Source organism: Melanotaenia boesemani, chromosome 9, assembly GCF_017639745.1.
Source record: "Melanotaenia boesemani isolate fMelBoe1 chromosome 9, fMelBoe1.pri, whole genome shotgun sequence".
Classification (NCBI taxonomy): Eukaryota; Metazoa; Chordata; class Actinopteri; order Atheriniformes; family Melanotaeniidae; genus Melanotaenia; species Melanotaenia boesemani.
In genome coordinates, this window is record NC_055690.1 from 20,403,601 (window position 1) to 20,427,878 (window position 24,278).

Here is a 24,278-nt window from a genome sequence, read left to right on the forward strand (position 1 = left end):
ACTCAAACTTGCAATTTCTTAGAAGAGATCAACATTTTTTAAAAGGGGGTTTGTTAGGTGAAAGATGTTGTTGAGACTGAACTTTGCGCCTCTCGGTTGTTTTGTGTTGTAATGCACTTTGACATTGGCTTCACTTCGGACACTAGATGATGGTAACATAATAATAATGAAAACATCTATAAACTCAAAATAACTTATCTTACACATATCTAAAACAAAAAGCACTAAACACACATTAGAAAAGAAGAAGAAAAATATATTTTCAGTATAAATGTTCTATTGCATTGCTAGAAGCTAAATATTAATATACTGTAGCTTTTTATAAAGATTATGGATAACATTAACTGACCAGGGGAATCCTACAAAACTGCTTATTGAGACGTGTGTGGTTGCTTTTATGTGTGTGTGTGTGTGTACATGCTCATACACACTTTTGCTTGTTTGTATGTGAATGTTTTACCAAAAGATCAATAACATACTCCCACTGAGCTCTTACCACACAGCCATGATACAGTGGCTTTAACAAGCTCACACAGACAGAAACACACACACACACTGACACACACACACACACACAGCTATGAGTCAAAAAGACTTGCCCGGTCTCACCACTCTCACACTGAGGGATCCGTGACAAGAGAGAGGGGAATCCAACAACAAGCTTTATCGATCCAGACTGGAAACCCCCCTCAGGCCACACACACACACACATACGCACACACACACGCACACACACACACTAACTCTACTGATATGCTCGATCAATGAGTGCTCCTGTGTGAAGGACAGAGCCATAAAAAGAAGCACACAAACACACACACAGACACCTTTCTGCACACACTGTTGAGAGATGAAACGAGCCCTCCGTATCAGAGAGCAGGACAAGGGGCAGAGGGAGCAAAACGTATCATCTGACCTAAACAGTCTCATCTGACATCCTGCAATTTGCCATTGCTCCATGGAGCAGATGTTAACACTGCACCACACAAGCCTGAACACATTTATACGTACACAGACAAAGGGCAGCAAGCAGAAGGCTCAGTTTCAAACTGTTACTACTACTTCTGATCTAAACAGTATATAATTTGAAAAACAGATCAGATGAAGCAGAAACAGAAACTCCAGACACAGCCGAGCCCTGGAGGTGTGGCTGCTCTCTTTGGGTCGACTGTGATGAGCAGCTTAACAGATCTATCACTCATCAAATTAGATCCTATACTCCCAGTCCATACACACCTCTGTCCTTGTCTGTTTTAATGGTTCACATACACAAGTAGCACATGCCTACTAATACCTGATTCATCCCTTTAACACAGCTATTAAACACATCAGTGTCAGTCAGTGAGTGTGATGGCAGGTTTGCACCAGACAGAGGCAATTTCTTCAAAGTTAATTTTGAACGACCACATTTTGTCAAACCACCTACACCTTTTGTCACCGGCATTAATGGCAGGAAAACAAATAAGTTGATTTGAATCGATTAAGGCCTGTCAACAAACCCAAAATGGTAAACAAGGGTGAAATCCTCCTGACATGTTATTTGAAAAAAAAAAAGTATATCTTTTTTTGTGGCATGTTGGACTGCATGACATTTGATTACCTGCTTTCAAATATTAAGCAACTTGGTGTGTTAGAATTTTTTATGGAAATCACAATTACTATAATTGGCTGAGTGTCCTACCAGGGACGATGGACACAGTGTCTTTCTCCCAGGACACCACGCTGACGTACTCCTGGACGGCTGAGGGAATGAGGCACTTGAACACGGCAACATTACCCCGCATGGAGCGCTGGTCGGCCACACGGACTGTGTAGGGCTCCCTGAACACTGTTGTTTGAAGAAAAGAGTTGTTAGTCATTGGAAAAAAAATTGACTCGGGGTCTTTTTTCTTAAATAAATATTCAAGCAAGAAAATTAAAATAACTAACAAAACAGTTGTTTTTTTAATGAAAATACAGCTACACCTTTTCAGCAATTAGTTGTTTCCCAGAGCCCTTACGCAGTCATCTGAGCCTACACTGTATTACCAGTAAGCAAAGCATTGAATTGCCACATTCACAAACCTGAAACAGTAAAGTTTTCAAATGATGGTACCTTAAGACACCAAACTACTGGCAGATTGTGTGTTTCATCACCCAGCTTTGAACTTAAATAAAAATCTGTGGTTGTTTGGGTTGAATATGTCTCACTTTCGTGGGAGCTTTTCATTAGGCAACCTAATGCTTCACTGCATCCTCTGTCTTCCTGTGACCCGAAAACCATTCCTCCTCTGCCACCAAAGGTGTATTCTGTGCAGATGTCTTTTATCCAATGCCATGTTGTACTGTAGAAATACTGTGTACACACACACAGCAGTTGCAGCTATATTGATGCTTGAGTCCAGTTATGGCTAGAATTTAACTGAACCATCATCCTTGTCCCAGTATACAGTACATGCATTGAAAGGGAATCAACTTATTTGCTAAAGTATGTATGATGCCATGATGCTGTGAACTATGCAAGAAAGGGTTTAAGGCATTTGATTGGCTTCCAGCTTTCTCTATGAAAAATCATTGTGCACATAAGTATAAAGAAATATCACTTAACAGATTAGCTAAACAGATGTTTTCCTTAAGTTATATGAATTGTCATTTTGTCAGATGACACTGGCATTATACAGTTAGGCCCAGAAATATTTGGACACTAACACAATTTTCATGATTTGGGCTGTGTATGCCACCACAATGAATTAGAAATTAAACTACTGAGATGTAACCAAAGTGCAGACTTTGAGGTTTAAATCAAGGCATTGAAGAAAAATGTTCTATGAAGCATTTAGGAACTGCAACACATTAAGTTGCCTAACAGTGTAATTTGGACAGCAAGCTATTCCAAGCCTTCTCCCTACTTTCTTCTTCCCATCAGAATGCTGTTCCAGAACTGAGCCAACTTCTTCAGATGGTTTTTGAAAACATCTAATCTGGACTTTCTGTTCTTGAGGCTGATTAGTGGTTTGCACCTTGTTGTAAACCCTTGGTACATGCCTTCATGCAGTGTTCTCTTTTTTGTAGATTTAGATACTGATACACCTACTTCCTGGAGCATGTTCTTCTCTTCGATGGTTGTTGTGAAGGGGTTTCTAATCACTATGGAAAGGATCCTGCAAACATCCATTTCTGTTCTCTTCCATGGACATCCAGACCTTTATAAGTTTCCAAGCTTACTAGTGCATTCTCTTTTTCTCAGAATGTAAACTGTTACTTGTATCACCCCTAACATTTCTACTGTCTTTCTGATGGACGTCTTTTTTTAAGCCAAAAGATAGTTTGTTTTATATTCATTGATAGATCCTTTGATTGCATTTTGTGGGTCCTCAGCAACAGCTGCCAAATGCAAATTGCGACACATGGAATCAACTGTTTACTCACTTGATTGATGATGGATTCATGAGAGAAAAGCCCATGTAGCCTATGAAACAGTTTTAAAGTTTACTGTCCAATAACTTTTGGTCCTTTGAACAAAAGGTAGCTACTTATCAAAAAGTTATATTTCCTCCAATTTGGATGTGAATGCCTTCAAATTAAAACTGAGAGCAAACACTTGAAACCCATATTAATTAGATAACTATATTTTGAATACTTTTTGGTAATCAACTAAAATAACAAAACTTGAGTCAGTGTCCAAATATATATGGACTTGACTGTAATCTCAAGGCATAAATTCTAGTTATTGCAGATACCTGGTTATAGGCGCCATGCCATACCTGCCTGCCTCTTGCTATCCTGTTACTATTTGCTGGAGTGTCTTGAGCCTTCTTTGCACAGAGTAGACCTGGGGTCCTGTCTGGTGTGGTAGACCCTGACCTCTATCGCTCTAATCCTTAGGGCCAGCTCCTGTGCAGCCATGATCAGTGCCTCTGTGCTGTCTTTAGGCCAAGCCTTCTCTAGCCACTGATAGGATTTCTCTGTCAGCCACTTCTTCAATATGTCTGCGGTACGTATGGAATCCATACATACAAATTCATACCCACTTTTGTGATGATCTCACTCAGGGGATTCAGGCCTATGCAGAACAGTAGCAGGGAGAGAGCATCATCTTGACGGTTATCACACTTAGTGGTAATTTGGGTGGCTTTGGCTTTTCGTTGGCTTGAGTTTGTCAAGAGCTGTCTTCTACAGTCTATTAAGTTCTTGGTTAAGGCTCTCAACGTACCAATGATGTTGTAGGGTTCAAAGCATTCCAGTACTCATATATGCCATTAGGCTTTCTTGTAGTCAATCCAAGCAGTGCACAGGTCAATGGCCAATTGTTGAATGAGACGGTCCACTTTTGGAGATCACTGATGACCAGGACTGCCAGAGATATATACTGTATATATAAACTGAATAAAAAATAAATAAATAATAGTATCTATTTATTCACTACCAAAGCCTATAACAGCAATTTTTCCCATGACTTTCGCATGTTGACACTGTCCAGCTGACATCCATCTATCCTGTTCAGTCCTACGTAAAGCAGGGACAGGCTAACAAACAGTTTCATCTGGTGTCCAGTTCAACCACATTAGATCAGGGCTTCATTTTTAAACCCTAAATTTAAAGTCACAATTTGACTGTTAGGAGGCCTGACTTGGAGCTCAACTGAAGGAGATACACTGTGATCGGAGCTTGGCCTTTAAAAGAACAACCCCACAGATGCTATGAGACGGCGCAGGGTGGAGGATAGCTCACAGCCGATGGAACTGTCATATGCAGGCACCAGGCATCAAAAACACACCCTCTGCACATGGCATGCAGAGCACTAGACTGTGAATCTGTGCCAGTGTACAGAAAGGATGGTGGTGATTAAGACAGGCTTAATGATGAAAACAGTAGCCTGTAGCTAACCAAATTATCTCTCCAGTTAACTCTGTCACATTTAGATTAGTGAGAAATGTGAATTGCTGAATCAGAGCATAAATTTTCATTAAACAAATTAAGTAAAGTGAAATTAAATTAATGGATTATTTTGGTAAGAAGGAGAGACAGGTAGTTCAAGGGCATGCCGGCTACACTGAATGAACAGGGAACTGTTTTCTAACCTGAACCATATAGCTTTACCTATCATCTTGAGCTCATTTGTTTTAATGGATGTTACAAGATCTTTCTCTTGTAACTTTGACATGGACAAAAAGAAGACTATTTGACGTGAGTTAGATGGGAAAAACACAATTATAGAATCCGTTGTCTGGGGCTGATTTTGGGGAGTGTTTCTGGCAATCTATCAGCTGGGCCTCTCTTTAGAAATGAGGACAGTAATGGCTTAACAATGTAAAACACACACACATAACACAGGGAGTGGCCCCACCTTCCCCTGTGCTCGCCCCCCCCCACCACCACCACCACTCTCCAGTGATATAATTAACACCTAGCCTGAAGGCCAGTTTTCTTGGTCATTAATAATGCTTTATGCCAGCCGCGACTGTCTCTGGAACCCAGTGGAACCAAAGCCAGTGTCCTTGTCCAAGTGGTAGAGTCTTTCACTTGAAAGTTCGAGGTTTAATCTCCCAAGTCTTTGTATGGTTCCGTCCATTGCTTATACTGTTCTACTTTATTCATAATCAGCTAAACCTTGGACCTTCCCTTTCTTCTCTACTGATTTCTAACAGAATGAAGTAAAAGAAGAGCCTTCCTGTGTGACATAAGATCGAGAGTAGGAATAGCATAACAACACTTTAGTAAAGCACTTTTTTTAAATTCTGGGTGAGGTTCAGACACACATTAACACATCTTTAAAAGTAGTGATCATACTTTGGGTTAAAATACAATTTTTTTACAATGCAACCTTCACAGATGCCATTTTACTTGTCGCAATAGTTACATGTAAACACAACATTACAATGAAAAACATTAATTTTCTGGTTGGTTAGAGGGAATAAATTCGCTTAATTCAGGTTAAAAATTAAAACTTCTTGGTTAGTTACCAAAATGATCATAATTGGGACAAAAAGATTTTATTTCATTGTGATCATTGCCTTGAGACATTATTTTTTACCTTTACATGCAGTTGCTCACACAACCACTGGAGTTTGCATACTCTTTAAATGTGATTACAGACCTTATCTGACTGCATGAAAAAAGCAACATTATGTGGATTCACTTTAAACACCTGCTGGACAAGCCAATAATGTCAACTGATGTTTGATTGTTAAATAAATCAAAGTTAAAATACAGTTCATTCTAATCATGTCTTCATTTCAATTCTTTATTTAAATTGCCCCAGCTTTTCATTTATGCCATCTACCTTCAGATCAATAACCGGGATCGACAGAGAAACCTTGGCTGTTGTGGCCAAGCCAATCCTTTCAATCATTTCTCTCTCTCTGACTTACCCTGCTGCCTCTTGTCAATAGCAAGTAAAATCCCCAATACCCCCTGAGCATTTCATAGAGTGTTTAAAATCAGCTTGACAGCTTGTAAATGTTTGCAGCAATGATGACAGTTATCACATTTCAGTTCAGAGGGAGTTCAAACCCAGTCAAGGTCACTTTAGGTTGCAGACCCTCTCTGTGATTCCACCTTGACCTACGCTTGCTATTCTTTCAGAAAATGTTGTTTAACCTTTCCTCCTCAAATTTTTGTCAAGTAAGCTCTGGATATCAACATGATACCAATAAGAGGCAGCTGCTGTCATATCACTGTCCTTCATCACACATTTCCTAATGGAAGATATAAGAAATACAGAGGGAAAAGGTTTATACATCCTCTTAAGCCTTGTGACACAATGCAAATGGTTTGTGTGTAAATTGCACTCCCCTTCATTACATGCGTAGCAGAGTTATTAGAATGTTACTGATGTCTGAGTATATGCAGTCTGGTTGCTTGGAAACGAGCTAAAACATGGGTCTGGGCAACTGGGCGCACTGGGAGGCAAGTCCTGTATCACTGTCGCTTCAATAATTAATGACAAGGAAACCAAATACTGCATTTACTTATTCATAAAGCAAGCAGTAAAAACATGGAGAATGAGAGAGTTGTAGAGAAATATAATGAAACATGGGAGAAATTAAGGGATGCAGTTTCATTACTAAATGATAACAGTGGAAAAAAGCAGCAGATCGGGTTCTTTGTTTTCTGTTTCAGTTAAAAAATGTCAGTCTGATAAGAGATGAGTAGGGCAGATGGAGGAAAGCCATCTAAACTCCTGCAATCTTGACCCAAGCTTCTGCAGGTTTCTGCATTTAAGCTGGAACAAAGGAGAGCTCCCAGTGGAGCTCACGAAACAGGTGTCTGCATTTAATTTTATAAAGTTTGTGCAAAGAGGAATTAGGTGCACAAACCATGAAAACCATCTGACTCAATGAGCAGGCTTTAACACTTACAATAGTCTCCAATGTTAAATTCTCTTGTCAGTACTTTTATTTGGGCCTAAAATGAAACCTATTTGTTTATCCAAAAAATACAAAGTGGGCATGAAATGAAATTATCAGATGAGAAAGCCAAACATGTTGAAATGTTGCATGAAAAAAAAGTTTTTGCTTTTGGGGTTAATGCCCAACTTACAAGAAATGTGTTGTTTCCACATGAGTGTCTTTTTAGCTTCTCACAAAGCATAATACAATGTTAAATTATGAGCTAATTATTGCACAATTCTTATTTCTGTTAAGACAGGAATACTGTACCTATTTCAGCAGCTATTAGGCAATAGGCAGGACACATCCTGGATATATGGATTTAGAGGTGCTGCACAGTGGTGTGGTGGTGGCTTCACAGCAAGAAAGTCATTGGTTTGAGTCTTGGCTGGGGGGACAGTGGCCTTTCTTTATGGAGTTTTCATTTTCACCCTGTGCATGCATGTATGATGGTCCCACATCCTAAAAACATGTTTGTTAGGTTTTTTTGTCACTATAAATTCTCCCTAGGAGTGAGCATGAGTTCTCCCTCTGTGTTGGCCCTGTGATGGACTGGCAACATGTCCATCATAGGTCCTGTCTCACCTGTTAATTGCTGGGATAGGCACCAGTTTCCCGATGACTCTTTATTGGACTAAGCGGCACAGAAACCAGCAACATCCTGGATGGGTCATCAGTCCATCACAGGACTATAATGGAACTCAACTGGGGAAATAATATAGCAATGTCGGCTGATGTGTTGAGCTGCACAGCTCGAGCAAATTTTAAAATTGAGAAGAAGTATTAAGCAGTATATAATATAATATAATATAATATAATATAATATAATATAATATAATATAATATAATATAATATAATATAATATAATATAATATAATATAAAGGCAAAGAAAGACAGAAGCAAAAATGAAACAGGTAGCAAACAGCAGGTTGAGCAGAATTTTAAAGGGGGGATGTCTCATTGCTGCTTGTCAGCTGTCATCATTCTCTTGCACCACCTGTGATGGGACATACCACACCCTATCGCTCACGCCTGTGTCGCCCATGGCAACAAGAGACAGGGGCTTTGTATGTGTTCGAACATGGAAGCGAGCCTCAGTGTTGCATTAGGCTCTGGAAGTAATGAGGTGCACATACGAGTCCTGGTTATGGAGCCGTGGACTTGTGGTTGCCTCAGCATTTAATTGATTAATTGTTGTAATTATTTGGGAGGGAAGGTCGTTGAAACACTGAGGCTAGTTAGAAGGTCACTCTCACGCTGGAGGGACTGTCCTCCTCTGGAGACCACAAATGCCATATGGGTGTGTTTGTGTGAGGAAAAGAATCTAACAGCATTTTACTAAATGATTTTGCTGGCATACGTGTGTGAGGAAGGGAAGTGCTGGCTGTCTCTTTACGCAAGTATGATAAACATAGTCAAAATGTCTGCCTAGCTTTTGCCATGACCTAAAAATCCACGTTTTTCCAGGATTCTTTTCACTTTTTTCCATGTCTGGTGCTCACTCTTTCCTGCCAAACAGCCTGACAAAGAGCTGGCAACTGAACACGGAGAGCCAGCTTGAGAAAAATAGCTGTGTGTGACCGTATCTGTGTGTGCATATATGTTTCTGTTTGTGTGTATGCATGTGTGTGTGTAGTTAGGGGACTTTCCAGTCCACGGACAGATGGAGAGACTGGGAGACAGGAGGCTTGCTGGCATGAGCCATGCACAAGCTGGTGTGCATGTGAGCATGAGTGTGTGCGCAATGTCTGTGTGTTTGACTGGCTGTGCACATAAGCATGTGAATATACATGCATGAATGTCTGTTGTATACACATGTATCCAGTGTGTACATCACATAAGGTCATGTGCATGTGTTTAGGGTTTTTGTGTGAGTCTGTTTATGAGTGTGAGAGGAGCAGTAGCAACTTCCCTCAGTGTGTTCAGCACCTATCTCCAGCTTTGACCTTGGCAGGAAGTGCAGGCAGGTCAGCGGACCAACTGTTTGTACAAATATGTGTCTTACTTGTGGTTTTAATTCACAGAGTCACACTAAGACAAGTTGTTGGTTTAGGATACTGGCATGACCGAGAATGCTGTTGTGAACATGGAGGCTTATTTTGTGATCAACTGAATAATTTCTAAAATTTTAAACTCCAGGATATAGGGTGCAGAATAGTGATTGATGCATGCCTAGGTACCACAAATCAAGGTGAACTGGACTAAGAGGGAAGCAGTCACCTTATAGCTTCCCCCATCCTTGCCATTAAGCGAAAGCATAACTGCCATTTATACTATTTTGTTTATTATGTTAAATATAGCAGATTTTTAGTGTGTCAAAAGGTTCTCGTAAGCTCACAGCTCCTGCTGTGAACTACATCATCCAGTGCTACAAACTTTTTTTGATTACCAACAGGCAAGAAGAGTGAAAACGCAGTATTTTCTTACTCCGTCAAGGGATACATCATCCATCACTGTTCATGCTCTCATGTCCAGTTTGATCATTTGACTGAATAACTACTTCTAAACTGGAAATAAACTTGGGTAATGTTGCCATTTAGTACCCTTAAAACAAGCTACATGCAGAGACAGCATAAATGTGCTAATTAAGAAATAAAATTGCAAAATTCCCCAGAGTTGAAACTGTTTCTCTGACTATTGGCTTGGTTTTCATCGACTGTGTCCAAAACTCACCTGCTTTGATGTGGATGCTGGGGCTTCGAATCTTGCCTGCTTGGTTCTCAGCAGTGCAGAAGTACTCGTTGTCGTGGATGATGCTGTTATAGGCAGAGGGGGAGAAAGGGTAGAGCTGGAGGGTGCCGTTGGCATGCACGTGGCGGATATGGGGAACGTCGTAAATGTCGTCTCCAGTGGCCAGGTACCAGCGCAAGACGGCATGGGGGGCGCCGCCCGCAGGGCAGGGCAGGGACACCCCCACCGAGCTGGAGAAGGTCACTCGCTGCAGGGAGGCGTTCACAAAGTACAGCCGTGTCGAGACAACATCCTCACTGTTGACTGTTAGGATGACAGAGAGAGATGTAGAGTTAGAGGCAGCATCTATGGATCAGACAGGTACTGTATGACAAGAGGGAGCGTTGCTATAATCAGAATGCATTACTGAATGAAACTGAAATGAATCAAATGAAATAGCACTACTGTAAAAGTAAAATACTATATTTTCAGGTATAAGGTATAACTTCTTAAAGTGTGGACTATTGTCTAAAATGTCCACCTTAAAAATATCTTCAAACTGATTTAATACAGCTTCAAACCTGCAGAGCCAAACTGAACATCCTCAGGCTCTATTAATATGACACACTTTGTGAAAATGAGAATTTGTGAAAAACAGGATGTTTCCTCATTTCCGATCACCATGCAAGAGTGTTTTTCAAAGAACATTTTTGCTTCAACCTTGTTGAAACTGTAAATTAGAATCCAAGCAACAGCCTTATAATGAAAATGTAGGCAAAAAAATCTCATCTGCACATCCACTAGATTTAAGCAAAACAAATTCAAAACTGATTTTAGTCAAATTAATTCCAGGTGGCTTCTTCAAACCGAGTGTGACATGGAAACTTTTGCTAGGTAAAATGTTTGAAATGCAAATATCAGATAATTTTGAATAAAAATCCAGCTCTATTTAAAAAATTAAATGTTCAATATAATAGTGCTATTAAGTGAGTAAAACTCATTTTACAGAACCAGAGCACTATGTAATTAAACACAAACTTAAAGACACCGACTTCCAGTACACAAGATGGATCTACAGGCATCCAGGTCACCTCAACCCAAACAACTACCTCTGTGTATGCCAAACTGCTGCCATCCATCTTATCCCCTATGCATTATCCTAATATCTATAATCTAATGTACTGTATTCAGGGAGTCCTTTGGATATCTGCATCTCAATAGGAGGGAAAATTAATCACACAACTCAACCCCCATCGTCTTTTCTGCTGATGTCCTCGATCTTGCAGCAAAATAAAGTATTCACATGGGTGTGATAGGTAAGATATGAAGACACCATTAGATGACAGTTAATCTTCATTTTTACAGATCGTGTTCATCAATTGATATTCACAATGGCCAGCTTTTAAAATAAAAAAGGCCCAGTAGTTAGTTTTAAAGTCTGTATCAATACAAAGAACAAGAATGAATTATTAATGTTAAAGTTTATTTTCAAACCTTTTCTTACCAGTATAAATAATGACATGCAATAAACACAATGACATAAATAACATGATATGAGTGGGATTAATCTCATGAGAAAAAGCTGAACAGTTAAGGATGAGACTCAAAATGACATAAGGTGATTTTCACTTTCTATTTTGTTTGCTGTCTGCCACTTCATGTTTTATCTGAATCACTTGTCCTTTTATTTGTTGTCATTTCCCATCTAGATACCCCTTTTACACCCAAACACACCTCTGTTGCCTTTTCCTACAGACCGGCATTGTTATGTGATTGGAATTTGTTTGCCAAACACCAAAATAAACCCACATAATCTCCTTTCACATTTAACACACATATCACCTATCCACTTTATAATGGCATTGCTGTGGGAGGCTGATGTCCAACATCCTTGGTTTTTATGCATGTGTGGGTGTTGAGCTGAAGTAGAGATCGGGAAACCAGGAGTCAGGAAGAAGTGCAATATTGTAGACAGGACATAGGTGGCTGGCTGAGGGGCAGCAGTTCAGGTGCAAAGGTGTTAATGCAACAGAGGGAGTGAGTGATTGTGTAAGTGTGTGTGTCTGAATGTGGTCAGGTCAAAGAATAGAGAGGTTAATGTTAAATAACTAGTTCAGTTTTTGATGTCAGCTTAGTCAAAGAGGCAAAGAATGTGCAATGTGATGGCAACCTTGGGTGCTTGTGCAAAACATGAGACAGGAGTGAAACATATATGCCAGGAGTAAATGTATATGAGCAGGAGTACTGCATAGATGTCACAGAGATAGAGTGACATTGTTGAGCAAGATACTTTCTTCAAAAATCTGAATTTAGGTCAAGTTCAATCCATTTCTTGTTTGATTTAAAGGCAATCACTCTCAAAGGCTGCAAAGCTGACTGAGCTGTACTTTCAGCACCAAGGAGAGCACCACAATGTACTCCAGAAAACACAGAAATGTTTCTAAAGAAAGAAATACAGAAACCATAAGTAGAAGATAATGCTTATAATAACCAGCTTCAGAGTACTGTCGTTACAAAGAAAAAAAATCAACAAAGAAATGTCATTGCTGTAAAAGACAGACAATGAAAAACAACTCTAATCACTCATATGTCTTAATATTAAACCTCTGCCAACTAGGCTAGAATACCTTTTAATCATAAACCTCTAAAGATTACTTGCACTGAACTGAATTGTTCATGGAATTTCATCACAAAGGTGCATTCTTTATTCTTCACTTCTGCATGTCCGTTTGAATCTTTTGGCTTATTTGACAAACAATTTGTCATGCAAAACTTTAAGTTTGTATGTTGTTGTATTCTGACCCTCAGGATGAAAACACCTTGGTTATGCTCTACATCTTTAACCTGGTCAAAATCAAACAAACATTGATGTCAAACACAGCAGCAAAACTTCTAAAAAGAAGAAGCATGTGATGGGATAGCAAATTGTTTGCAATGTGATATGAATTCAGGTCACTAAGTCCACATATACACTCATGCACACAAAGACACATGTGAATGAACACATGAAAAGCACACCCTGATTTACACTGCACAGATCACAGCCTGCAGCAGAAAAGACCACCATGGACATGATGACTACATGTCTTATGGTGGTATAAATTAAACTTTTGGCTAGAAAAGATGAGGATAGATGTTATTACAAGAAATAAAAAGATCTGCCAAATGATCAAAGTTTACATATTACACAATGTTCCCAAGAGGTAGGTACTTTTTTTTTAATGTGTGCTATTCAGAGGTGTATTAAGTTGCTTTTTTGGAACATGTCTGCATTGTTTTACCGTAGGCTCTACCTCTTGGATACATTGTACAACAGATTGTTTGGACAAATAGTAAAGAATGTCACAATGTCAAAAGTTCCTTTTCTGCAGCACAACTCAGTACATGTACAAACTTGAAAACAAAATAAGCTTCTACAAAATTTTAAATAAATGTGTACATTACCACAGGGAATCTAAATTAAAACATTCAGTAGAATAGCATAAGGGACAGTAATTAATTCATACAAAGCATCAAAATAAAACTTGGAACACAAAAACCTAATTTTTACGCTTTTTTGGGTAACATCTAACTTCAGAGGTTACCAAAGCCATTTCATAGCCCCAGGCTTCTTTTCAACAGCAGAGAAATAAAGAGCAAAGAAGCAGCACTCATTCATTCATGAATTGTATTTTGATTCCCCTCTTCAAGCCTGGATGCACTGACTCATTACAATGAAGAAGGTCAAAGTGATTTTGGGTGAAACACCCAGAAACATATTTCCTGTTGACTGAACCCTTGACATTTTACATAGTGTCACACACACACACACACACACACACACACATATACATATATATATATATATATATATACATACTGGGGCTACTGTTGCCTTCACCTTCCAGGCTTTCTCCAGCTCTTCCTTGAGTCCTTGGTATTTCTCCAGTTTCTTGTGTTTCTTTCTCCTGATAGTTCCATTGTTGAGGATGGCTACATCAATCACTAAGGCTTTCCTTTGCTGTTTATTTATTATCACAATGTCTGGTTGGTTGGTCACCACCTGTTACAGCCTGTCCTTCCACTTTCAGTCAGTCACTCCATCTGCACTTCCCTGATCCTCCACACCTGTTCCTGATCCGCTCATCATAATCAAGCCAACCTGTCACACCTGTCTTCCATTGTGTCCCCAGTCCTCATATACTCCAGCACCACAGTCACTTCCTGTCGGACCTAAACCTATGCACTACATGGACTTTGCCTCTTCCCCAACCCAGCTCCTCGATTCCTGTTCCTCAGTCTGTTCCACCGGTTATCCTTCAACAGTTAGCTCATTCTTAGTATCACAGTCTGTTTAATAAAGTCTTGGTGATCATTCTCTGTCTCCAAGGAGTCCATGCATAACACCACCATTTTGCTGGTTTGACTCTAGGAGCCCATTTGAAACTTAGTTCTCTCATTCTCCACCACCTTGGGAGGTGTTTGTGACCTAGGGGTCTCCAGTCCATATTCTGCACAGATGTTTCTGTACACTTATTTATTTATTTATTTATTTATTTATTTAGGACAATGCATATTAATCAACATATGAGCAAAAGCTTCACAGTAAATATGCCAGAATTAGCCACAAAAGCTAAATTGCATCTGTTGTCCTAAGGCAGGCACATTGAACAAACATTGACAAACATCTCATATTTACAATAGTTACAATAAACATTAAACACAGTGTTAGTAATAAGAGGTAAACAGGATGTTAGTTACACATGAGTACAGGACTGGTTTGTTTTTAACCACTCTTTTAGTGTTTTCTTGAAGGTGAGATAGTTGTCACAGTTTCTAATATGAGCTGGTAGTGAGTTCCATGACTGTGTGCCTCTGATAGACACCACCATTTGGCTAAACTTAGTCCTGCGGCGCTGTATGTTACAGTCTCCTCTGGTTAATGCTCTAGTAGTAACTCTATTGTTTGTTTTCTTCTGTATGAAAACATCTAAGCCGGCTACTTGGTCATGGGGTTCCATGTATACTTTGCCTGCCAGTATCTTGCACCCCGATGTGAGGTGCTGAATTGTTTCAGGGGCCTCTTTGCACAGCCTGCACCTGGAGGTCCTGCCTGGTGTGATAGGCCTGGGCCTGGATTTCTTTGGTGCTCAAGGCTTCCTCCTGTGCTGCCATGATTAGTGCTGTGCTGTGCTGTCCTTCAGTCCAGCCCTCTCTTGTCATTGGTTGGACTTGTTCATATCCACCACTTCAGCTATCTGTCGGTGATACATCCCATGTTGGGGTTTTTCCTCCCATGATGGTTCCTCCAACTTCTTCTCCTCCAGTTTCCATTGCCTGAGACATTCACTAAATGCCTCATCTCTTGGGGCAATCTTCCTGACTTATTCATGGAGCTTGGATGTTTTATCTTGGATAGTGGCCCTGATGCTCACTGGTCCTTGGTCCCCATCTTTGCGCTTAGCATAGAGCTTCAGGACACTGGATTTGGGGTGGAACCTTCCTTGCATGGTGGGTAGCTTCCATGTTTTAACATCTGTGGACTGAACTTCCTCCTTTAGTCAGCTTATTATCCCAGCAGGTCATCTGATCACTGGCAGGGCATAGCTGTTAATTGTCTGAATGTTGTTATTCTTGTGATTCTTGTGAATATATATGCATGGGGGGTGTATGTATGTACCTGTGTACATACATATATATCCTTCACTTTAATTTTTGCATGTCTTTCATTTTACTGTTTGGTTTTGACTCAGTTTTTTTTTTTTTTTTTTTTTTTTTTTTTTGCTATACACTCAAATGCATTTGCACCTTTTTTCCTTGTATTTTGCAGGGGATATGAAAATGGAGTATGAATATGTATGCTGGAGAAACAAGGATATTGCCTATGGAGAACCGCTATGCATAATGCAGCTTTTTCTGTTTCATCTAGATTCATTCAGACACACACACACACACACCAAGATTCATACCATCATGTGCATAGAAAAACAGGGCTATAAATCCCCTTTCACTCTCTCTTACTAACTCTCCTACAAACAGTCACACACACAGTCACATAAATGCATTTCAGATTTCACTTAAACATTTCTAACAACAAGTAGATTTTGTATGTGGTAAACCATGTAGCTCTACAGATAACCACAGTCAAAAAATATTCAAACCAAATAACAGCTGAAGTAAGTGACAATATAGCCAGAGCAGTGATGCAGCATAAAAACGACATGATACAAAAGACACAAGATAGGATTAAGTTTGATAGAGGGAGATGCTCATACAATGACTTCCGATTCAAACATGTCTAAAGGCTGGATAACAACCTGGCCATGTGTGCACTCAGGAAATTAATAATTTCAATATATGTGCAAGACTGGAGCCAAAAAAGAAAAAACTCCATGGCACATCAATGATGCAAATATATATCCACGTAATATAGACAGGGGGAAGGAGGAAGTGGGTGGTAAACAACTCCTATGCACTGTTTCTGCAGTGTCAGTAAAATATTAGGCAGCCATTTCAGCATTTGAAAATGCACATCTACCACTTCAAAAACCTGATTTCTGCTGTCGAAGTGAACGCCAGAAATGTGGAGAGGGCTTGTTTTTTCACCCTTAACTCTTTTTTTTTTGTTTTTGTTTTTTTTTTTGTCTCCCTCGGAGACAGGGCCAAAAGTTGTTTGATAGTATGAAGAACAGGATAGAAGCAGAGAGGCAGAATTATAGCAGAGAGTCGATCGTGAGTGTGATTGTTTCATTATGTTTATTTGAGTCATTCAAGACACTGACTCTGTTCAAACTGGCTCTGTGCGTAAAGAGGACTGCGCTGGGCTGCCGGACTCCTCTGCTGTGTAAAACCTGTTGAACACACTCAAAATTCCCTCTTGTATAACAGCTGTGACTGCGATGTTGCGGCTCAGGACTACAGATGAACCCCGCCAGCAGAACGAAATACAAACATTTGAGCTAATGAAGGCGTATGTTGTTTTTTGAACAGTGACTGACGACTGAACACTCACATGTCAAGTTTGCCAAGTCTGTGGAGCACCACGCTTTAAAACTAAATTCAAGATTTCAAGAAGAAGAAATAAATGGTGAAATTGTTTTTCTCGTGAGAAATTTCCGCTTCAGTGGATGCAGAGCCTGTTTATTGCGCCTGAATGTACTAAATTAAGTCATTACCTCGTAACAACTGTTAAGGACGTTGTTGTAGTCTATTTCAAAACAAACAAAACAACTTGACAATAAAAATTGAATTTTGTTGACGAACTAGAATGAGAAAAACAAGTTGAGGTGGCGGAGCTTTATCGCCCCAGATTATTTAAATGAAGCCAGAAGAATGTGACACACTGGGCTCTAATCAACTCAGACCTAGAATTTATTTCATTTTAGTTTATACAAGGCAAGCCAGTTCAAATATAAACAGGCTACTTATGTGACCTGTGCATAAAGGGATAAATAAAAAAAACGCTATTCTGTTGAAAAAAATATTAATATGAAAAAGAAAGAAAACAGATCTGCACTTTCACTGTCATTCATTTGTTTGTTTTTTGTTTGCTTATTTTGTTTTGTTTGTTTTTTTGTATTTTTCTGGTTTTTAACCTGCACTCTCCCCGCATAAACTGGCAATGATTTGATGTCCTATGTATAGAAATGTCTGAGATATTTAATGTTCCCATCAGGCCACCGAAGCTTCAATTTTCCATTCCTAAGCTAACATCTGCGAGTCCGTCATGCGGACCAGAGTCAGACTCATGCCGCAATTACAGGGCTCCCCCCTCCAAGCACGTCTCCTCTGGTCTGAAAAGATTTTGTTTCCAAATTTAAACACAACAAGCGATTTATCAAAAAAGCGCACGAGTATAGGTCAAATAAATTAGAAAATATTCTAGTGATCTGTAAGCAGATGATGTCCCTAAACTTCTTGTGACTCTACGCCTTTGTTGAAATCCTCTTATTTATTTGTATAATTTTTAAGTAGATATGAAGGCCATGGATCGAAGGTTCAGACGGAATCTGTTAACCCGGTGTATCTTACCTAAACACGATGCTTTGTCCATCAAACGCACAAATAAGAATAAAGTTATGCACATCTTTAAGCCTATGTGTTTTATATCTATGCTTGAACACTGTAATGCAGACAAAACTCAGTGTGATGTCAAATAGCCAGTGCATGTCACGCAGGAGACGTGTCGACCGAAACTGGATAAAACCGGAATCCCATTAATTGATTAAATAATTATAGCAAGAGCTCTCGCTCCACCTCGATCCTCACATGGTTGTTCTCTTTGAAATTTCAGCAACTGATATTAAAATAAAAAAAAAATCCCAAAAGACTTGTCCCTTCCTCGACAGTCCTAACATATATTAATTGCAATAATTTTTTAAAGCATTGTCTCAATATCTCAGGCCCGTTTCTGGCTATAGTCAGGCCTGAAAGAAGATTCTCACACAGCCCTCAACTGAGTTTGTCTCAATTTTATTTCCATAAAATAACAAGCAGCCTCCCAAATCATGACAAAGAAGAATGAGTGCACTCCCCTCCTCCCCTACCTCTATCTATCCATCTATCCATCCCTCTCATCTCCCCCTCCTCTGCGCACTCATGGGTGCAGGTGTGTTGATATGCAGCCAAACTACAGCAACAAACGCCCAGCAATGATTGAATGAATATCTAATTAATGCCATAAAAATGTGGAAAGATATGTTGAGAAGAACTAAATATTCTCAAATAATTGTGTGATCTGACATATCTTCAATGGTGATGTCAAAAATTAAATAAGCAGTATGCTTTTCTAAGAGGCGCGGCCGGGCTAGAAAATACGCAGTACTGATGCATATGCATGTATGTTAATAAACCTCCCTTTTCCCTATTAAAATACGGAGGTTTTTAACTAAATGTATGTAAAACACATTGCAATCTGGTTAAAACAATCAATTGCAGTTGATTCGTGCAAAATGAGGGGAACGTGGTACTGGAAAGCAACGGAAAATTGAAGTTTGTTTTCCACTGCGTTATCTACATCTCTCCCATCTCAAGCACTCTTTCCGCTCCAGTGGCTGTTTGCAGCCCTCTCTACCCTCCTCCCATCACCACACAGAGACACATTGAACACACACTCACACAAACACGCACACGATACATCTCGTTCAGTCACGGGACATGCGATGTACAGAGCGTATAATGGAAATAGACCCTGTAATCCAATTACATACAACAAAAACAGCACAGAAGTCCCCGCAGCAGCTGCAGCCTGGCAGAGGGCACTGCCAAGGCCAGTGATGGCGAGTGTGAGCATAAAACAGCCCAAAAACACCAAACACCAAAAACATATAAGGAAAAGGTTTGAAAAAATCTGAAATTAAAAGGGTTTATAGTATATAAAAATTATTTTATTTCAAAACCACACGCAAAAATCAGATTAAGTGTAAAATTGACTCATCTGGTTCTTTTTCTTTATTCATTGTTTCCTTAAGAAGTGATAGGACAATAACACTTAAAGAACGGAACATTTCAAAGGCAAAAGGAATCATTATCTCGCATCTGCAGTATTCAAAGCAAAGCCAATCAGAAGAATCTGGTGGCACAGAAAATGGTGGATGAATAATTAGACCAGGGATGATAACAACTGAGTCTGCACACTGACACTCCTACATCTTATCAAAGAAGACCAACAATAATATACGACCTCGTCTTTTACATATTCAACTGGGGCACATTATCTGCAAATTAAAGGCCAATGCTCAATACCCCCAGCATCAGTTCACACGTCTCTCATCAAATGTATTGACCCTTGTTGCCCTACAGTCGCATACATTCAGCACACACTCAATCGCACTGCATCCGGACAAAAATTCATTACATATTAAAAGAAAACAAAAACAACTGAAGTGATAATAAAAAAAGGGGATTATTTAACCCATTGGGATTGCTCCCTCTCCCCACCAACCTTCCCATGCACACACTTGCACCCAAACACGCACACTTATATCAGGAAGGAAAAAGTCAGTAAATACAATAAACTCTGCTGCCCTCTTGGACTTTCTGGAGTAAACAACCCACAGCTGCGGTCAGCATCAGCGCTCGAGGTCGCCTCTTGTACCGTGCGCGCGCTAGCAGATTCTTATCAGCTCCTCCGCCTATTCAACAGCCTCCATATTCACGACACACTATATTCATCATGCAAAATGCAAATACCGTTAGCTTTTTCATGGTAGCAAACGCAGAGTGAAAGACTACTTTAGAGATTTTTGTGGGTTTCTCTGTGGTCTCTTAAGAGAAATTCATGTTGATTTATGCAAATGAAAAGTCCTTTAATAAAACTGTATTGATCTAATCGGATAATCACTATGTGGGGACTCAAAACGCAAGATAAATACGAGCTCCCGCTCAGGAGAAAACGATTGCTGATCTGGAAAGCATCCTCTCAAAAGACTGCGAAAAAGTTACCGGTCTTTTTCAAAAGGTGATTTGGGGTTTGATTCTATATATCTTTCCCGTTTGTTATGATCGTATTAATTGGGTTTAATAAAATGAATCAGCCAGACACCTTAATCAGCACGCACAATCAACTTCAGCATTGCACTGGACAAGGGAAAACATGCAAATTGGCATTAACCAACAAGAGTCACAATTAAAGCCTACCTTCTTGCAAAGAATACAGCAGAAGTAAAGTTACAAGCCACATGCCATTAAAAGCAGTTATATTTCACAGGAATGTTGTGCAGTCCCCGAAAAGAGTGCACGGCGCAGCGGTCGGCCAGGCGAGGCTCCGTGCTGGACTTGTTCAGCTGATGCTCCCTGGCGGTCTCTCCAGCCCTGGTCCCACACTCTCCAGCGCCGAGAAACGAGAAACCGAGAAAGAACCGCCTCTGTTCCCTGCTCTCTCCTCCCCATACCGGGACAGGCTGCCGTCGCCCCACCCCCGGTATTCTAATGATTCGTCGTAGAGGAGTGATGAATCACACGTTCTAATGAGGAACCAAACGAGAACTATTGGGTCTTCTGTATTACGCGCACTGAATTCATGCTTTTATCCGGTATATTCGCATATTTCCAAGTGCAAACTTGAACATTCGTCTTGTATTTCATTTGAAAGGGAAACTGGGACGTTTGCACTTGTCTGCGTACGATGCAAATTACATTAAAAATACCATTAAACCGGTTTTCAAAGTTGTAACAGTGTGCGCACAAAGCACTGAGTGTTCACAGAGGACAGAACACTTGCCCGAACATCAGTGCGTGGTAGTAAAGATATTAAAGGCGGTGAACATTTTTGAGTTCCAGGAGAGATATAAGTACAGGAGCGCAGATAAGCTGCAGAGGAAAGTAGAAATGTGTTCTGCGCTGCTGCTGGTAGGAAACAGCGGTGGCGATCAGATCACTTGTAACAGAGTGAATAGTTTTTATAATAAACATCAGTCGGTTATTATCTTCAGCAAACCTTATTAAAACTGTGTTCATCAGGACATTACTTGAAAAGGATGCTCAATAAATTCACTGGGTTGGGCACAAAAGTGCATTGATCAAGTATCTGGACAAGTCCACTAACCATATATATATTCCACCAGTGGCCTGGAGCTGCTCTTGCAAAGCTTCCTCAGAAATGCTTGCTGTGGAAGGCTGGCTGTCAAGGTACTATTCTTAAGACAGGGAAACAGAAGAGGCTGAGGTATACCAAATGACACAAGAACTGGACTGAAAATTAGTGGCAACAGGTCTTATAGAGACTTCAACCCGGACTTCAACTTTATTGAAGATGTGTGGGATTGTCCTGACACATGAAGAAAATACAGCATCCAAAGAAAAGATTTGGAATGTCCTTTAAAAAGCTCAGAGAACTATTTCTGAAGACTACACTACTGGTCATAGGTTTTGGGAAACTTTACTACTGGATTTAATGGGAAACTGTTCCAAAATATATGTGTACTTAAAATAATAAGAAAGATTTTCTAAATGGGTTTATGATGTGTTCAATAAGAAAGGCTTTTATACCAAATATTGACTTTCAAGCTTGTTATACCACTTTTTTGTTGGCAAATATTTAATAAAATCACTGCAGCTGGTTTATATTATTCTGGCAATACATGAAGAAATAAGGGGTGTCTCAAGATTTTTGCAATGTACTTTAGCTAAAATATATATACACACATACGGCCAGATACTACTAAAATATTTCTGCAAACTGCCAGTTAAACAGACTCCAACCTGCTTTAAATATTAGATGTGAAAGGGGATAGTCAGCCATTCAGATTCAGAAGTCAAACAAGCCAGATTTACATGTATTTACACTGCAGCTCAGCACCTGTTCAGAAGACAAAAGCATCCCATCTTAGTAGGATCACAACTATATTTCTCTCTTAATGACAGTTAAGGAAAAAAATGTATAGAAATCTTCAGACTAAACATGAAAGATCTGCTGTCTTAGTTAACCCTTTCCTCTTCACTGCATCAGTTCTTCACCCATATGAACTGGATGTTGTTTGTAATTTTCATTGTAGATCTGTGCAATGACAATAAAGTGTCTTATCTTATTTGAATAATCAACACAGCATATAGTATGGCTGTTTAACCAGAAAAATCCACTTTACAGTCCTCTCAGATAAACTCTCAGACTATCTTACATCAATCACCTTCTACTTGATATGAACTCTCCTCTATCCCTCTGCCAGAATCCTCTCCGAGAAATTTGGTGCTTTGAGTGCTATAACCAAAAAGCAGTCCTGGTTGGGGAACAGAGCTGCATCAATCTGTGGAACTCTCTCACTCCCACTGAAGAGCTGCTGTAGTGAGGCAGGCAAGGAAGCACACTCTGCCTCCACTTTTTATTATGTAACAGGTGGAAACATACACAGACACCCACGCAACCTGTCTGTCTTTCTCTTCCACACACACATACCCACAAACAAATGCATGCACACATAATGGAAGAAAAGGGATTTATATACATGCACACATAGAGTGGGCACTGTGGGCACATCTATAATATATCCAGATGTACAACTTTTGGAGCATCATCACATTTTCAGCTCTTTAACCAGGTTTAAAAGTGTTGCTTGCAATGTAAGATTTGCACACTTGCTTTCAGAAAACTTTCAGGAAAAGCTATCTGTCTTTATATCACGTATTGTCCTACTGACCAACTAGTCATTGAACAGGGCCCAACACATTAAAGTCCTTTGTGCAAAGGATAATCCTGCTGCCTGTACAACACATGGTGTCTGTGTTCAAAAGAAATTGTGGCAAGCTGGTTAAAAGGATGATGTGAGTTGGCCTGACAGCACCAAGCAGGTTACACTGCATGTCAGCCAATGATCATCATGGGTGCTGACAGGCTGAGCTGGGCCAGCCAGGCCAGAAAAAAAGCAAGCAGTTCCGAGACAGCTTTAGTGATTGTAAGTGAGGACAGGGTCCAGGACAGGCCACCACGCTGCTAAAAACCACAGCAATGTGTGACTCATCTCCATCACTCGCCACATCACTCAGCTCCATCGTTGCCCGGAGGTAGGAAAGGGGAAAGGAAGCAAGGGTAGCAGGAGAGTGAGAAGAAGAGAGTTTGTTGACTGAAGAGGAAAAGACGTGATCAAAGCAGAGAATTAGAGCTAATGCAGGCGCAGACAGCGAGAGTGATGAGGCGGATAAGTTAATGTGGATGTTAATGTTAATGCTCAGACAATCAGAGCACCCCCCCCCCCCCCACCCCCCCACCCCCACCCCCCGGGCCCTGACTACATGCTAGGATCATATCAACATTAATCTATCCATCTATCCAGTATTAATGTGTAGCCCGAAGCCCAGTAAAACCTCTGCAAGGTTAGAATTAGGGAAGGAAGGGGTCACATGGCACTGCTGTTTGGCTTTGTACAAGGTCACAGAGAAAAAAAAAAGAATGCAGAGATGCAGGAGCAGGAATAACTGAAGCAAAATCCCTTGATTTGTTAAACTAGGAACTTTTGACCCTTCAAAATCACATCATGAAAAAAAAACCCAACAGTTTGTGTCAAGCATCATGCCTGAACACGGCTAAAGGTAAACTGACTGCTGCAGAACCTTTTCCACAGTGGGCCAGTTTGACTCACACACAACTATGCTGCAGCACATTAACAGGAAGCTGCCAGCCAATCCAGTGTTTGCCTTGAACCAAGCATGCGTGATTGTTGTGGTACAAAGTGTATCAGCATATGTGAGAATGTGTCTGCAAGATGGCAAAGTACAGGACATAATTTCTAGATGTTCTCCTCAGAGGTGTATTTATGACTTTGTG

At 40.1% G+C, this 24,278-nt stretch overlaps 1 protein-coding gene and 1 long non-coding RNA gene across 6 annotated transcripts in view; one reads left to right on the forward strand and one right to left on the reverse strand.

The window, feature by feature from the left end:
* The window catches only part of LOC121645665 (Down syndrome cell adhesion molecule-like protein 1 homolog), a 106,351-nt gene extending 85,419 nt beyond the window's left edge, over positions 1–20,932 (reverse strand). For 2 of the 4 annotated variants that reach the window (XM_041994251.1, XM_041994250.1), the window contains exons 1-3: positions 20,660–20,932; positions 10,046–10,366; positions 1,682–1,828 (exon numbers count right to left, since the gene is read on the reverse strand). In XM_041994251.1, coding sequence (XP_041850185.1) covers positions 1,682–1,828; positions 10,046–10,366; positions 20,660–20,702 — 511 coding nt within the window. In that variant the 5' untranslated portion in view covers positions 20,703–20,932. Of the gene's footprint in view, positions 1–1,681; positions 1,829–10,045; positions 10,367–20,659 lie in introns of those variants that run through there. The other 2 variants (XM_041994249.1, XR_006011479.1) reach the window with 2 other exon arrangements.
* Positions 14,199–16,852, forward strand: LOC121645666. Of its 2 annotated transcripts, none has more exons than XR_006011482.1 (3): positions 14,199–14,346; positions 15,441–15,532; positions 16,787–16,852. It is a non-coding gene; the product is annotated as an uncharacterized LOC121645666 (long non-coding RNA). The 2 variants fall into 2 exon arrangements; XR_006011481.1 differs by lacking the exon at positions 16,787–16,852 and adding an exon at positions 15,852–16,092.
* Positions 20,933–24,278: the final 3,346 nt, after the last annotated feature.